Genomic DNA, 17,159 nt, shown 5'->3' with positions numbered 1-17,159 from the left:
ATTTTATGGTAGGTACTGCTTCTCTTGGCTCCTAGCTTCCCACCCCAAAATGCTGCATTCTAATCCTGTTCCAGATTAATCTGTCACCTGTACCACCTATTACACGATCCAAGACATTAATTAAAAAGTAGAATTGAATTGAGCCCTCATGGAGTTTACTTGAAACACACATTAAGTGAACCCTATGTAATTATTTTACAAGGGCAGTTGTTCAAATCCTGTGCACGTACCAAGTTTGCTTACGAGACTGCCTGCCCAGCTGGTGTCAAAAGCCTCACAAAAATCAAGCTGTATCTTATAAATGAGGCCACTTGTTCTGCCAGAGAGAGCAATTACATTGGCTTAAGACGATCTGCCTCGAGACAGCCTTCTCGATGCTTTCTGTCACTTCGTTATTTTCTAGAGACCGGCAGGCTGGTTGTTTAACTATTTGCTTTCGAGTCCCCCTGGAGGTGCTGCCTTGCCAGAAACCCACCCTACTTCTTCACCGCTGGCCACACTGCTTCCCTCGTGAAGACTGACAGAACAAGGCACTGAAACACCTCAGCTTTCTCCCCTTCGCCTGCCCCCTCCCCATTATTTCCTGCCCCTTTCCTCGCCCACGACACGACGTGCGTCGCAGCCACCTCACACCTGCGGCGGCCATTTTCCTTCAACCCTTTCACGCCGCGGGACAGCCCGTCATGCCAGGCCACGCCCACCAGGCTCGCCCCGCCCCCTGGCACCCCTTTAGCCACCTGACCCAGCCTGTCAGTCAATCCGGGCTCCGCCGTGGGGGGGCGGAGCCGAGGCGGCAGTGGTAGCCAATTGGCGTGCGAGGTGCGGCGGCGCCGCGGCCAATCGGCTGCTTGCTTCTTCGGGGGTGCGGCTGCTGCTGTCCCTGCGCCCCGCCGTGAGCCGCTGGCACCGGCCGTCGCCGCCTGAGGTGTCGCGGTAGCCGCAGCGGCCTGGCCCTGCCCCTGCCCCGGTGTCACTGAGGATGAGCTCCCGCGCTGCCCAGCGCCCGTCCCGCCCTGCCCGCCTGAGTCCATTCATCTAGCGACTGGTGAGGGGCGGGCCGCGACCTGCTGATGTGTCCGGAGGGGGAGCCGGGCCTGGGGGAAGGGCAGTGTCACGGCTGGCCCCGCGGAGGCGACGGGACCGGACCGGACCGGACGGCAGCGATGGGGGGGCTGTAGGAATGGGGAGAGCCCCAGGCAGGAGAGCCAGGGAGCGTAAAGGGCAGCCGGCCACGTAGGATGGGAGGGGACCGGCTTCGAGGCGGAAGAAGAGTGGCTCGGCCGCCTCTTTGATAAGTCTTTTCTGTCGCTTGTCGCTTCCCGGCTACGTGGACATGAATAGAGGGAGTTAAAACGGCCAGCTTCCCCCCCCCCCCCCCCCCCCCCCGCGTGCCCCTGGCCTGTGGCTGGCTCTTTGAAACGCTTCAGACCTTCCCCCCCGCCCGACACTGGCAGCAGCCTCTGCCAGGTTTCCTTAGCTGGAGATTCCCGGGAAGCCTGTCGTGTTTCTGGCCTTCTTGGTGATACTTGTCTGTGGCTTTTGGTAGCAGCTCACAGCGTTGCTGGCTTTGAGCAGCAGCATAAGCACCAGAGAGCTGAAATCTCGTAGTTAGCTTAAAAGGATATTTCTGTGCAGTCTTCTTAGGGGCCAACAACCTGATCTCTGAAATCTGCCTCTTGTTTTTTTTTCTGACGTGGTCAGTGTAGTTGTCTGTGTTCACGGAAACTGACCACAATTTGCGGTTTACAAAAAAAAAAAATAGTTTCCCAACAACATCAGATGTGGGTACTTCTTAATAATACTGTACTGAAAGTTCAGAGCTCATTCAGAAAAGTCAGCTTTTCCTAAGACTTCATGTCTTTATCAGGTACAGTGTTAAGTGTGCTGAAATGCTAGAACACATTCGTGGATCATTGCTCTTGACTTATCTTCGGGTTAGGTGTTTCAGTAATAAAATCTAGAGCAAGGTCCCAGGGTATCATGGAAATGCCTGTAACTGCACTCACTGGTACTTTTGTCTATACCACTTTATGTTTTAATTTTTTTGATAGTGTTAGGTTATTAAATGTAAGTAGTTTTGACTATTTCTAGATAAGCCAAGCACAGTATTTCATAATTTACTGCTTATGTACTATGATTCCTGACTAATAGATCTGCTCTGACGCATTGTAGCTGAATTTAGCTACCAATGGTACTTTGGTGTTTTTCTGACAGACGTGTCTGCCTTTAATTGGTAGTGCTTGTTAGCACTGTTAGGAGCAAATGGATTAGAGTTGCTGGATCACTGAATGTCTCATCCTGATAAGGATTATGCTGTTGTTGCTGTGAAGGCAGTAGTTGTAGAAAGTCTGGGGAGGACCTCTAAAGACTGCCTGCACCAGGGGCGTACCTGTGCCAAGCTGTGGCACAGAGGGCCCCGTGCAGTGAATGAAGCAGCTTGGATCTGCCATGGCCCAGGGGACATATTGGACATGGTGGAACGTGGTGTTTTTTAAAGCAAGTTTGTTTTCCTCCATAGCTTTATTTCTAGGCAGGTCACGTTGATTTAAAACTTGAAAGGTTTGCTTGTCTAGTCCATTTTGAGAGTCTAGCATTCAGTTTATCATTTGAAGGTGATTCCTGACATACAATCTTAATCTTTTAGGAAATTTGAACAAATGACTACTTATCCCGTTGTCAGGGGTAAAATGGACTAGTGTTTTGATTTTTCTTCTTTATGTAGTAGCTGCCTTATTTAGAGGCTCTGGGTGGCCTGTAGAAACTACAGGTGAAGGAGAAAATAGATCCAATTTGCTCAGCCTGTAGCCTGTACTCATGTGTTGTTTTGTAAACCTTCTGAATCTTAGTTGCTCTTTCCAAAGTTTTCTTCTATTTACCTACTTCTGTTAAAACTTGATATCTGAACTAGAGGCAGCCCTCTGCCTGATGTTTTGTGTATTGAGAAGAGCAGAACTCCTGCTTTCTGTTCCTTGTATTGCAGTGCTCCGGTAATATAGTCAAGAAGAAACTACTTTTTTTAAAAGGCTCTGGGAATTTATGACTGCCAAACCACTTTAAGCTGCTGCATAGCTTAGATTTAGCCTTTTTTTTTCCTTGTATATTCAATCATTCCCCCCCCCCAGTATATTGTGTATTCAAATAATACAATTCAAGGGGTTGAAAAGCCCGGACTAATGTGCAGGAAGTTTCTGAACAAGTTAAACTATCTGCAGATATGTAGTCTTCTGAGTAGATATTAGTAGTCTAGCTGTTCTTTAAAGCCTTGGACAATGTGCTGCTTATAGCTGAAGGGTGTGTTTGCTGTTCTTTATCTGGGAATTCATCTGTGTTTCCTTTGAGGATATGTTGCTTAATGCCAGTGCTACGTTTATTATATTACTACCCAGCTTCAATTTGCTAGTCACTTTTGTCAGAGTCTAAACTACTACTTTAATATGTATTAGTGAAAGTTGCCTTTAGGTAAGACTACAGCCAACAAAAAATCCCAGAAAATCAGTAATGTGGTAGCAAATTCCCATGGCTTTAATTCTGTAAGCTTTAGATTTGTGTTTTTTTATTATATTATTATTTTTTATTAGCTTACTAATCAAGTAGTCTGCATGGTGAAGTTTGTTTTGGGTACAAATATTTTCAGGATTTCCATGCTGTTATGGTTACAGGTCTTTTGTAATGTTATGAAACAAGTGTGAATGGATCAACTTGGAGAATATTATTAAATGTCAGCATGCTTGTTTAAAAAACAACAGGGTCCGCTAGACCCTGGAAATCTTTAAGAACTCACAATACCCTTATAAGGATGGACTTAGCCTTCCGGAAATATATGGTATTGCCAGTAATAACTCTCTTCATTTAGCAACTTACTATCAAAAGGAAGAGGAAATGAATTTTGCATCTTCTGAAAAGCCATATTATTTACACTGTTGTGTTTTTTTTTTTTTTTTTTTTTTAAAGGAGGCATATTAGGATTCACAAGGAAAACTCTAGGCTTCTTTATATGGAAAATAGAAACCACTATTTAGTTCCCTTTTACTCTGAGGGGAAGAGCTGAGTGAGAGGGCTCTACCTACTCACTTCCAGGAGGCAAGATGCCACAAACACTGTCTTGCTACTTAGGAATTGCTTCCAAGTTGGTTGTAATCTTTTAAATTTTCCTGGGCTGTGAACATGTATAATAAGTAGCTCATGTCTCTAAGGGAAAATTTAGAAATCTGCTTGCTGCTGAAATAAAACATCTTTGGGATACTCTGAATGCTGCTCCAATTCCTCTGTTTTTTGTGACTTTTTTCTATAATGAAAATGTTAATTAGGAATCAATTTTAAAAAGAATTTGAATTCCAAATGATACCTATTGTATCATAAAAACGTTTAAGAGATTATAATATTATTTAGCTATTTATGTCTTTTAATAATTACAGCATTAGGAAGACACTGGTATTCTAACATGAATAGCATTAGTGCTGAGAAGCCTACAGAAATAGCTGCAAATAAAAGCTGCAAATAAAATCAGAAGGGCACTGTATTCTAGACATTTCAATTCAAAGTTTAAAAAATGCTGGTGCTGTTCCTGTTTAGTGCTTATTTTAGGTGCTGATCATTCAGCTGGGACTCCATATACTAGAAATAAGCATAAAGGTTTTCACACAGACATGAGCATCAATTCACAATTTTAAAGTTTTAAGGTTTCACTTAAGGACCTCCTTTGTATTTAAAAGTAGTCAGATCTGATTATTAACCCTTTTCAGATATTGTAAGAATGTGATAGTGTGTGTTACTGGTGTGCCAGTCTTTAATATGGAGGGGTGAAAACTTGATCTACAGCATTCTGTCTCGAAACTCAAGGTGTATATATCAATGTACTAATATAGTATCTAGTGTTGTAATGTTTATAGTAAAGGAGGGCTGGGTTAGAATGACTTGCAAAGAAATAATTCGGCAGAGTCAGTTTTCACATAGCTGCAGTAAATGTCACCATAATGAAGTTAGTGTGAGGTAGGCAGGGTTGTATTTCTATAAAGTAGCAGACTTTATTCTTTTAACGTGTGGTTTGTTGTTCACAGTATTTTGGTGTTTGGTGAGGCTAGAGCTCAGGTGGTATAAAGAAGTTTTTCTCTGGCCTCTCTGTTCCTTTCTTGTAATGGCACAAGTTTCTTTGGAACCAGGATTTACTTTCTTCTGACTCATTTTCTCATGCAATTCAGTGTCTTAAATAGGCGTGTACCTACACAAGGGAAGGTATGGCATGGGGGCACGGCAGGACTGCTTCCTTGGGTGGTGGTGCCATTTCATACCAGTTTACCTAACAGATTTATTTATGGCTTTTATTTAATGACTTCCCTGAGTAATTTTTCTTTATGTTCTTTTTATTTTTACTTTTCTTTCTTTGTAGCACTAACAGCAATGTCTTAACAATGAATTATATCTAAGATGTGCTTTACAAGGCATATGTGAAATTCATACTTCGTCCACAACATAATTTTATTGCCTAGTGGCATATTGATGAAATGTGACAAATTGGTTTGAGGATAATAGCACTTCTGATGTTTTTCCTGTAGATCTCCAACTATTTTTTTAAAAATGATTACTGTTTAGAAGGGTGTTTGATGCACTGGCAATCTTGAATCTGCTGATTGCAGTGACCTGTCACACTTTGATTCCTTGGAGCAGCAAGTCAGGCTGTCTTCTTGAAACCAGAGCTTTTTTTCAAGCTTGTGACAGTGATTCGCTTTTCTTTATAGTTTGAGACTTTAGAGAGGGTGAAAGGAGAAGAATCCACACAATTATATGTTAAATTTCTTGTGTTACTGCAGAAGTTTGTATGTTGGTTGTAAAATGGCCTGTAGGGTGAACTGAAGCTTGCTGTGACAAATGTAAGCTAAACAGTTGTAGTCAATTTTGGTCTCTGAAATATTTCTGAATGTTACTTCTGGTCAGGGATGAGGGACTAAATTGTAGCAAATAAAACCTACTTTTTTCATTTTCTTCATTTGCTTGCTGTTTGAAATTGTTTTGAAGGTACACACTGAAAAACTTCTGTTCTGTAGATTTCCATTCCAAGTATTTAATCCCTTCTGAATGACGTGGAAAAGGAAGTGTTGAAGGCTTTGTTGTGAGATGTTTAAATGAATACTTTTGAGTTAGAAATGTTTTTGTCTTGAAAGTTTAGATGCCATTACTAGTGTTTGCTCTAAACTGATTGCTTTCAGCTTGGTGGCAATCTTGGTGATAATTCTTGAAATAGGAGGAGGATGGGGATTTCTGTTTTCTTTTCCAAACACAATCATCTTTCCCTGACATGTCTTTGCAGATAGAGACGTTAACAGAATATGGTTATACATTCGGTGCCTGAAAAGCAATGGAAGCTAAGCTCAACAGGCTTTTTTGGAGGGGGGGTGGAGGCCAAGGAGTGGAGTGTGCACATTTATAATGACTGCTGAGCTGGAAAGATAGCAGGGTGGGTTTTTTTTGTGTTTGTTTGTTTGTTTTGTTGTTTGTTGTGTCATCTTCCCCCCCTCCCCCCCCGAGGATTTATTAACATTTTTAGTTTTATTTATTCAGCTTTTGTGATGGCAGTACCCAGCTTCTTTTGGAATATTTTACTCATGGGTAGAACAACTTTAAACTACGGTGTGCATAGCAATCAGAAACATCGAGTGTAACACATGACTGATTACTACTTCACTTGATTTGCAAATTATGCTTGAAAGATTGAAGTGTGAAGGTTTTTTGGACTGAATAGTAGTTCACATTAAATTAGGGAGTGTATCAGTGATGTATATAGTTCACTTTTTCTGTTTTAGATGGGTTTATATGTGATTTTTACACTGCAGTCTGCGCTTCGTGTACTGTAACCCTTTTAAACATAACTGCACGCATCTAAAAGGCTAGATGAGTGCTTCTGTTAGGTCGTCTCTACTTTGAGAAAGTGGATGCTAGAGAAAGATGGATATGCTGAAGATAAGTATGCACAGATAAGCAGAAAGGCTGTGTGCCCCAGACTATGAATATCTTCTCATGAAAAGATATTGTAACTTTGCTTCCTTTTCCCCCTTCTTCCTCCCTTACCCTTTCCAACCTAGACCTTTGCTTCTTCCTGCCTATTTCAGGAGCTTTACGCCTTACCCCTGCATAAGTGCTAACATCCTGAATTCACATTTCTTGTACAAGTTGCTTTGCTTCGCTCTGTTGCCGTCCTTCCTCTCACCTTTGTCAGCAGCTCCAGGAGTGGTGGAGAGGAGCCTTCCTGTTGATTCTGCAGAAGAGACTTGGTAGGGAGATGGGTAGGCATTCAGGCCAGGGAAGAGAAAGGGAGGTATAATCCTTTTTTGCAGTGGCTGAGGGAAACTGTGGTGGTCCCTCCCTCCTTCTAGGTGTGACTGACAAAGCTTCTGTTAGCCAAGTTAGCCAAGGTGTACTCAACAGCTGTGGGGATTTCTTGGTGGGTGGTTTTGTGGGTTTGTTTGTTTGTTTGCTTGGGTGTTTTTTTTTGTTTTGTTTTTCTTCCCCAGCAGTCTTTTAGTTCAGTTCTTGTTCTGATCACAAAGTAGTGATATAATTAGACAATAAACTATCAGGGTCCTGAGGATGCTAAGGCTGGGAAAGCAAGCTTTTTTCTTCTTCAGATGATTCTTTGGATCCAGTTCACCACATAGCCTCAAAGATTTATGTCAAGGAAAGGGAGGAGCTGCCTTTAGAGGCTGGGGTGGGGAAGGGAGTCATGGGTTTTTAAACTGACTCAATGCCTGAGTATAAGCTCAGATGGTATGGGGCAGGTCAGTTAACCCTTGCCACGTTGTTCATGTACTTGCAAGTGCTAGTTTGATATGCCTTTAAATTGGTACGGTTGCTGGGGAACAGAATTTTTGTGCACTAATCTATTTTGGTTTGTTCTCTTTCAGGTCTCCCTTGCAATTATGGAGTTTTAGAAGAATAAGGTAGTGTGGAGGGGGAATCCCCCTCTGCACACTTGAGGTAGTTCACTTTTGGAATTTTCTATGGACAAGAATATTTGTTATATAAGATGGTGAAATAAGACTTCTAAAAATATATATTTATAAATATTTATTTGGATCAAGTGCCAAACAGCAGTACAAAGATTTCTAATGGCAGCTCAATAAAACTGGATTTACATCGTTGGAATTACAAATTTTTTAAGGCACTGTGTTGTGTACTGAATTGGAGTGCCTTGATACACTTAAGGGTTGTTCCCCTTAAGGAGAGGAGCAGCTTTAGAAGTGAAGATGAGTTCTCTCATGCCAGACTGCACTTCGAAGTGTCGATCTCTACAGCATGCTTTGGATGTTATTTCTGTAGTAACCAGAGGAAGTGAAGGCCAGATCAAGGCCTTTCTCTCTTCTTACTGCTACAATGCTGCAACTATAAAGGATGCCTTTGGTAGAAATGTTATACATCTTGCTTCGTCTTGTGGCAAAAAAGGCGTGCTAGACTGGTTGGCTGAGACCAAAGGAGTAGATCTCTTGGCAAAAGACAAAGAATCTGGGTGGACAGCTTTGCACAGAAGTATATTTTATGGATACATTGATTGTGTTTTGTCATTACTGAAGGTGAGTGATTTGCAACTGTAGTTTTCTTCAGTATCTACATTTTTTAGAGTTCTATTGGTTATGCAAAAGTGGGTTTTTAAACTTGACTGAAAGCCTCTTGAGGGTTGTCTTAATACTGTGTTTAGGTCACAGTGCATTGATTTACTTGAAGGTTGTCTCTGTGTTCATAAAAGATGTCTGCCTTTGCCTATGCAGAAATCAGCACTGAGTAAGGATCCCTGATGAATTGTGGACTTCCCTGAAGACTGGTTTGTGTGGATGGTATCAGGGTCAGGATCTTAAAAGTGGAGAGTGATCAGACTAAAGATACTCTAAAAATAGACTCTTAAGTAATTATACCAATTAGTGTTTTTAGAGAACATTAAAATAATGAAAGCTTAAATGGAGTTATAATTAGAAATGAATCTTACATTGGAGAGATAAGCACTTCAAGATATGGAGCATTTTATTAAGCAAATCCCCATTTCATTCATATTTTAGCCAGGGCTTTTGCTCAGTTCCCCTTGTTCCTTTCTTGCAATTGGTGTTTCTTCCCTGCTGCTTAGCAAGTTGTGTATATTTTTGTTTGCTCTTCCTTCTGTTCCTCCTGTCCCAAGTACAGCAAAGGGAAGAGCTACATATGGATGAGATGTTCAGGGTCCCTTTAACCACATGAGAAAATGAAATCTTTGTGGTTCAGGGTTACTTAAAAGCACACCTTTTTAAGGTAGAGAATTTTCCATTTTGAGTTCAGCCTTTTTAAATTGCAGTGACTAACCATTTGTAAATATAAAACTCTCTGCTTTCAACAAGATTTTAAGAAAAATGGTTGTGGATCCAGTATTTTTTTAATTCTTAACGGTCTGATAACTGTTAAATATATATTTCATGTGCTGTACCCTTTCATAGTGAGGAGGTTTTCATTAAACTTAACAAAAGTAGGTGTTTGTATGAGAATTGCGCATGATTCTGTCCTCTATAAAACTAGAAACTGTGTATGTGATGTATGAAAAAGTAATCGGTCCTCTAGTGTGTGTGTATATATCTGTATCTTTGATATTTGCTTACAGGAGGCCTGTACAGGTTTCCCCAGACATATTTTCTGTCAGTTGCATAAATGAGTGAGATTTTTCTGATAGCTAGCTCTGCTGATTTTCTTCTAAGAAGCAGAATGAAACCACTCACAGAGAGTGCTCTGCCTCCCAGCTCCTTAACTGAAGTGTTTCTGCTGTACTGCCTTATAAAAAGGGTATGTTCTTAAAGTATTAGAGCAACAACAGGAAGGGATTATAGAATAGAATTACGAAATAGCTGAGCCAGAAAGAGATCTCTGAAAGTTGTCTAGTCCAACCCGCATGCTCGAGCAAGGTCAGCTAGAGCATGTTGCCTAGGGCTGTGTCAAGTTGGATTTTGAATGGAGACTCAGACATCTCTGTTCCAATGTTTTAATACCAGTGCAGTAAAAATGGGGTTTAGGTTTAAACAGAATTTCTTGTATTTCAATTTGTGTCCATTACCACTTGTCCTGCCACTGGATATCACTGCGATCCCCACCCCTCACCTCCAATCAGGTATGTATTATACATGTTGGTAAGACTCTCCCCCCTCACCCCTCAACCTTCTCTAAGCCAAGCATCCCAGTTCGCAGCCTCTCCTTATATGTCAGATGCCTCAGTCATTATTTTCATGGTCTTTTGCTGGACTTGCACCTGTATGTCCATGTCTGTCTTGTACTGGGGAGTCCAGACCTGAACCCAGCACTCCAGCTGTGGCTTGCCAGTGCTGAGTAATGCCTGCTGGCAATAATCCCACATGCAGCCCTGGATGCTTTCACCGTTCTTAGCTGTGGGGACACATTAATGGCTTGTGGTCAACTGCTTGTCCACCAGGAGCCCCAGGTCCTTTTCTGCCAAGCTGCTTTCCAGCCATTTGGCCTCCAGCTGTGTTGGTACTGCTGGGTTATTCCTCTCCAGGGCCAGGATTTGCATTTCCCTTTGTTGAACTTCATGAGGTTCCTCTCAGCCCGTTGCTCCAGCCTGTCAAGGTCCCTCTGAATGGCAGCACAACCCTCTGGCTTATCAGCTGCTCCTCCTGGTCTTGTATCATTATCAGCCTTGCTGAGGGTGTACTCTGTCCTGTCATCTGGGTCATCACTGAAATTGTTAAACAGTACTGGGCCCAGAATCTACCTCTGGGGTACTCAGCTAGTGTGGATGACAGACTTCTGTTGTGGGCTGGAGGCAGTTATGACTTATTCTCAGATTGTACCTAACTACAAGTTTTGCCACTCAGCAGTTGGGTTTTGTTTTTACAAATTCGGACCATGTGAATATCACTGCAGCCTCTGTTCTGCTTGTAAATGACTTACACAACTGTCAAAGAGAAGAATATCCAGCTACCTGTTAAATCATAAAAATAGGTCAGTCTTTCTGTCATATAGTGAATTAATATCAACACTGTTGCTAGTACGGTTGCCTTTATAATTTGGAGAATGTATGTTGTTCTTCTGGCTAGTGTTTTTCCAAATGAAGTTGCGGGTTAAAATCCCTACTGCAGATGTGGCTAGCTGTCCTTCTGTCATGCTTGAATGAATTGTGCTCCCTTGATTTTTGTATTTCATGTGTTTACCTCTTAAGTGTGATATTCTCTAAGGTTTTCCTTTATATTAGTCAAGAGCTGTGATATGTGGGTACAGCTGCATTATGCATTAGGTTCTGCTTGGGGATATCTGCAGTTCTTCACTTCAGGGATGTGATTGATGACATGTGACTTCCTTAAAACCAATGCTGGTGTAGCAGCACTTTTTTGTATTGAGAAAACAGTATTTACAGAGAATATCTACATCTCTCTGAGTTCTAAAGGAATGACCTGTTAATACTCCATGTTTCTGAAGCTTCCCTGCTGCTGTCTTGTCTGTCTGTTCATGTCCTCTTGCCTTTTCTCAGCAACTGTGAACCACTGTTCCCTGTTTGTTTTCAAAGCCATAGTAGATTTCTTAAAATTTTTCTCACTTCTCCAGCTTGTCAAAACTGATTCTGTAAATATGCCAATGTAAGAAAATGTGTTCTTCAAAGCTGGTAAATGCATTTTTGGTAAATATTTGCACTTCCTAGATGGCAGTGCTTTATCTTCGAGTGTGTTTCCTTTGTGTTTCACTGATTACATCTTATTACCCAATCAGTATTCATACAATAAAATCCTAGTTACTAAATCAACATGATGTATGCGTGGCTGAACAGAATTCCACTGGTTTTTTGAGATTTGCTTACAGTCTACTTGAATCTGAAGATTTTCTTTTATCAATATTAAACTTAATTTAAAGATTTGTTAGGAGTTAAAATTAACTTCTGTTCTTCTCTTCCCCTCCTCTCCTTCTCGTTCAGCATGGTGTTAGTCTGTACATTCAAGATAAAGAAGGCTTATCAGCCCTGGATCTTGTGATGAAAGATAGGCCAGTCCACGTGGTGTTCAAGAAAACTGGTAGGAAATCAAATAGCTTAAATTGTATTTTACAAGGAGATTTGTTTCAACAGTCTATTAATGTATGCACCGGTGCAGACAATATTTTCTGTATCTGATTAGGACTGTGTAAGTTATGAGATTCCTGAAGACAGGGGGTCTCTAATATCATAAGACAGCAGGTGCAGAGTGTTGGTAGTAGGCACAGGATGCATGTGTAGCAAAAATGAAGGAATAATGACTGACTTAGAGGTTTTAAAAAAAAAAAAAAAAAAGTAAGTGATATAATAGGTAACCCAAAGAGTTTGTGGAGACTCCATCCTTGGAGATACTCAAAACCTGAGAGAACACCATCCTGGGCAACCTTCTCTAGCTGACCCCGCTTTAGCAGAGGTGTTGGACTAGATGGTCTCCAGAGGTGCCTTTCAACCTCAGTTACTCTGTCATTTTTCTCTTTTATCTCAATTCAAGTTGCCAGAGAGACTTCAATGTCTTTGAATTTGATAGAGTAGTTTACATCACTTCTGTGTCTTTTGTGAAGAGAGAGAGTATGTTCCTTAATCTTCAGAATATTTTTTAGACAAGGTAGCTTGATACAAGCTAGTTACAGTCACTCTAAATACAATTTCTCCAAACAGGAAATGAGTATGTAAGAATAACTCTGAGCACACAAGTTTTTCTTTGACAGGGGAGTAGTTTTTCTAGTAGATTTATTTATTTTTGTGCTGTTTTATACTTTTTTATGCCCTTTCTTTCTCCTTTTCTCCATGTCCCCAAGTTCAGTCTTGTTGTACAGTGAAACATGTTCTTTTCACCTTATTTCCAGTCAGTTTTAGTAATTTTGGTTACACAGATCCTGAGTTTTGGCTATTTCTAATTTTATCTTGCAAAATATGTTAAAATGCTTTAATCTTTTTAATATTGGTGCAACATGATCAAATATACATTGATTTCAGTTTTTTTTACTCATCAGAAAATGGTGTTCAGATTATCACTGTAACTGAGAGGTTATTTAAAAAATATGAAGTGTTAGTTTTTGGCCACATCTCTGATTTGAAAGTGTTTATGGTTTTCGTACATGACAGCATAACATTTTTTGGGAAATGCTACTAAATTGAAGCAAAGCATGTATAACCTAAGGTGGTAGTAGTAGTTGTCTTCTGAAAGCATAGCGAGTAAATCTGCTGCTGAGGAATGTTTGCATTTTCCGCAACTGGAAAATATGTATAAGTAATGTTGATCATCTGTACATTATTGTTAAAATATTTTGTCATAGCACCTTACTGCTCATAAGAATTAATATTTTTAAAGTTCAGTTTTAGGTAAAAAACAGCTTTCCTCTTAAAATTTTAAATAGAAACAGCAGGAGTTGCTTTTCAAAGTCAGTATGCACAAGACTGGTAAATTTACAAGCTGCAGAGGGAATTTTTTTCGTTGCAGATCCCACAGAAGTCTACACCTGGGGAAACAATATAAATTTTACTTTGGGTCATGGTGGTCAACAGGGTAAACATCATCCTGAATTGGTGGACCTTTTTCCTCGGAATGGCGTGTATATCAAACAGGTATTCCTAATGTATTACATAGGCCCCTTTCTCGGTGAACTTGGGAGGGGTGTGTGAGGGGGAAGAAGTATCGAAGACGTTACCAAGTTGTGAAAATTTGCATGGAAGAAAAAAGTTGGGTCTGTGGTTTTTTTGTTGTGTTTGGTTTTGGTGTTTTGTTCCCTCCTCCCTGCCCCATCTCTTTTTCTTTCTTCCTAGTTATTTCTCAGCAAGCAGTTTCCTTTGATCTGGCAAGCAGCTTAGAGCAGCTAAGGAGTACTAGAGTAGGCCTGCTGTATTTTACTTTTGCTGCTTTCTACTCTTGCCCCTCCCCAATCACCCTCAATGAAATCGTGGTTCTCTATTTTGGTGGGGAGAATTTTTTTTTTTTTTTTTAAGTATGATTTACCTTGGATATATGGCTGGTATATCATTAAATAAGTTCAGAGTTTCTGAGTTCCTGTGCAACTCCCATACTGAATGGAAGTGGGGCAATGAATCTGCTTGATACATGTTGAATTAAAATTCTTCTTGTGTTGAAAGCAGCATGTGCTGTTAAGCATGCTTCCTGTAGCAGTAGTTTTGTCCCTGATAACTTCTTGGGACTTCAGTTTAAGAATGTTTGAAAGTTTAAAGTACCACTTGAACAAGCATTCAGGGCAGGCAATCTGTGCTGCAGTCTTTTAACATGTTTCCTTCAGCTTTTGAGGCAGTGTTGTTGCCCTTAAAACTCAATCTTTTGAGTTTCTGTTAGGCTGTAGGGCCATGCTTGAACTTATTTTAATAAATACAAACTGTAGGCCTCTTCAGGTAGGTTAAAGCAGTACAGAATAAATTTAAAGCAAATATTTTGTGTTCCTTGTGTCTTGATTTGGCAGTCCTGTGCTTTAATACTAGTATCTTACTCGTATTTTTACGAACAGGTCTTTATTAAAGCTGAACTTCTTTATGATGTAGGTTTGGCAGGTGTTTTCAGATTATCCAAGAAAATTAATTTGTCCTGTACTGCCTCCTCCCTACCCCTTTTTTTCCCTTTTTCTTTCAGGTGGTACTCTGCAAATTCCACTCTGTGTTCCTTTCCCACAAAGGTCAAGTTTATACGTGTGGGCATGGACAAGGAGGACGCTTGGGTCATGGTGATGAACAAACATGCCTGGTATGCTGTCTTATGCTATCTCGTGTAGTCTAGCACAATGTTTCTTTTACTTCAAACAGCAAGTCTAAAAAGTGAATTAGAATTTCTGTGAGTGTACTTTCAAAATGAGTTTGCTGTTGATTTCAAACAAACCCCCTTGCTCCTCAACAAATAACAGAAAAAATCCTCTCCAGTACTACTAGTGAGGTGGCAGAGAGCAGAAGAATGTACATTTAAATATATTTTAATCTAAGATAGCTAGATACTGTGGTCAAACTTCTGTGTTATGGCTGAGTTGTTTTAAAGGCTAGCTGATGCCAGATAAGTGGAAATAAATGTTTTTTGGCTGGGCTAGCTTCTTAAATAGGTTTGTGATGCCGTCTGATGGGTGTCAAGCCTGGCACAAAGGAAACAGCAGTACCGTGGAGCTGTAGTGGCATGAAAAGTGATGGTAGGGTTGCTTCTGACTAGAGTTGCACAGCTATTAAGTGAAAACTCGCCTATCATTTTCATTTGAATAGTACGTTGTTGCAATATGCAGAAACAAAATTTGGGAAGACTAAGGTATGATGACAATACAATTCTTAGACTTTAGTATCTTATCCTGTGCACTCTACCTGGTAGTGTGCATTTAGGTTGCAGCACAATAATTTTTTAAAATTTCTAATATCAAGTATCTGGTAGAACTTGGTATTATGTTGCTGGATGTTATAGTGAAGACTGGAGCTCAATTCTTAATGCTTTTTTATAAAAAATGTGGTTCTGTGAAATCAGAATTTTTTTGCAAATTGCTGTTTTGAAATTGGGATGTTATCCAGTTAAATAAAGGAGAACTTACATTAGAGTGCATGAAGAGTCAAAGATACAGAACTGTTTCCTTATTCTGTGGAATTTTCTTAGGATTATCCTGGGTTTTGGAGGGAGAAATCTTTATTGCTTGTGGTAATTTAAAAAGAAAAACAGAAGAGGTAATAGTTAATGTTTGTCCAGCTGTCCTAAAGATATAGTTTCCAACTAATTTCAGAGCAGATAGTTTAAAAATCTCCCCTGATAGCAGAGAATGCATTTCAAATGAACGTAGTTTGTCTTACTGCATTGGATGTGGTATTTATGTTAATGAGTGTATTGTATGTTCAAATGCATTTTCATCTCTAGACCAGTATTTGGTCATGACTTTCTGTTGGTGTAACTTTAGTTTCATAGACGGTCACTGGCTAATATCAAACCAGTATATTTTTATATCAATTTTTTTTTTCTTGTTCAGGTTCCAAGACTTGTGGAAGGCTTAGCTAGCCATCAGTGCTCCCAGATAGCTGCAGCTAAGGATCATACTGTTGTTCTAACAGAAGATGGATATGTTTACACATTTGGTTTAAATACTTTCCATCAGTTGGGTATTCTTCCTCCTCTTCCTAACTGCAGTGTTCCTAGACAGGTAAAAATAACATCAGTCAATGCATCGTTGGGTTTTTTTGTGTGGGTTTTTTTTTTGTTTGTTTGTTTGGTTTTTTTTTTGTAACAGAAAGTAAAATGTGAAGATTGTGGAAATAACTTCAAAACTTTTTCAGGACAATAAAGTCAAATGTGAGTTCAGATAAAATCTTGATTCTGTGTTGTTATACATCTCAATCTTAAATACTTAACTGTGTCCTGATAAACATCTTAGTTTGTAACCTGAACTGTACCAAAGTTTGTAGCGCTAGGTATGATACAAGGTACAATTGCCAAAACCCTTTTCTTCCCCAAGTTGTTCTGTAGCTGAAATGACTTAAAAGTAATAGGTATGTGTTACTTGAGATTCATGCTCTTTATTCCTTTTGAATCACTGGATGATGGATCTCAGGGTTTGATAGTTGTGTCCTTTGCTGGAAACACCATTGATTCTGGAGTCATAATGCTTTGGGAAAAACAGCGACAGGGAAGAGAGGGTATGGGCATCAGCAACTTGACTATATTTCTATGCTCAATCTCTAACTTTTTCTAATTTATTTTTTTTTAAGTAAGAAAGAGTTACATTACCTTTTATTGAAAGGAAGCTTCATGTGGAGTAGAACAACATTGTACTACCAGTGTTATAAAAGTAGGAAAGAATAATTGGCCAAAGTGCAACAGGATAGCATTTTGGGGTACAATGGGATGCTCTTCAGTAGTGTAATGACAGCAGTATTTGCTTTGATATTCATCATCTTGATCTGGAAAATCAAGTTAAATTTGGTGGAATTAGTAGTATAGTGTTCTGCAGTGTGTTTAGGGCATTAGGACTTCCAAGCTGAAACTTTTCAGCTGACACTTTTGCAGCACCTGAGTCTTCTTTGGCTGTCTTACACATGTCCTGTGCAGTCTTGTTCAACATCTTGCCTATGAAGACAGCTTAAGAAGATTTGATTCTAGTTCTGATTAGATAATGCAAAAATTTTACTTCTTTTTGTCACTAGTGCAATAGTGCACCACTTGACAAACTTCTGAAATAATCCTGTCTTA

General features: G+C 40.0%; 1 protein-coding gene across 6 annotated transcripts in view; it reads left to right on the top strand.

The window, feature by feature from the left end:
- Positions 1 to 849: 849 nt before the first annotated feature.
- The window catches only part of IBTK (inhibitor of Bruton tyrosine kinase), a 58,713-nt gene continuing 42,403 nt past the window's right edge, over positions 850 to 17,159 (top strand). For 5 of the 6 annotated variants that reach the window (XM_069804740.1, XM_069804737.1, XM_069804739.1 and 2 more), the window contains exons 1-6: positions 850 to 1,045; positions 7,896 to 8,561; positions 11,924 to 12,020; positions 13,440 to 13,564; positions 14,589 to 14,699; positions 15,943 to 16,113. In XM_069804740.1, the coding sequence (XP_069660841.1) occupies positions 8,238 to 8,561; positions 11,924 to 12,020; positions 13,440 to 13,564; positions 14,589 to 14,699; positions 15,943 to 16,113 (828 nt within the window). In that variant the 5' untranslated portion in view covers positions 850 to 1,045; positions 7,896 to 8,237. The remainder of the gene's footprint in view (positions 1,046 to 7,895; positions 8,562 to 11,923; positions 12,021 to 13,439; positions 13,565 to 14,588; positions 14,700 to 15,942; positions 16,114 to 17,159) is intronic. The other variant, XM_069804741.1, reaches the window with a different exon arrangement.

This window comes from Haliaeetus albicilla, chromosome 17 (genome assembly GCF_947461875.1).
Source record: "Haliaeetus albicilla chromosome 17, bHalAlb1.1, whole genome shotgun sequence".
Lineage (NCBI taxonomy): Eukaryota > Metazoa > Chordata > Aves > Accipitriformes > Accipitridae > Haliaeetus > Haliaeetus albicilla.
Note: the sequence above shows the minus strand (reverse complement) of the source record. Positions and strands in the feature narration are given on the sequence as shown.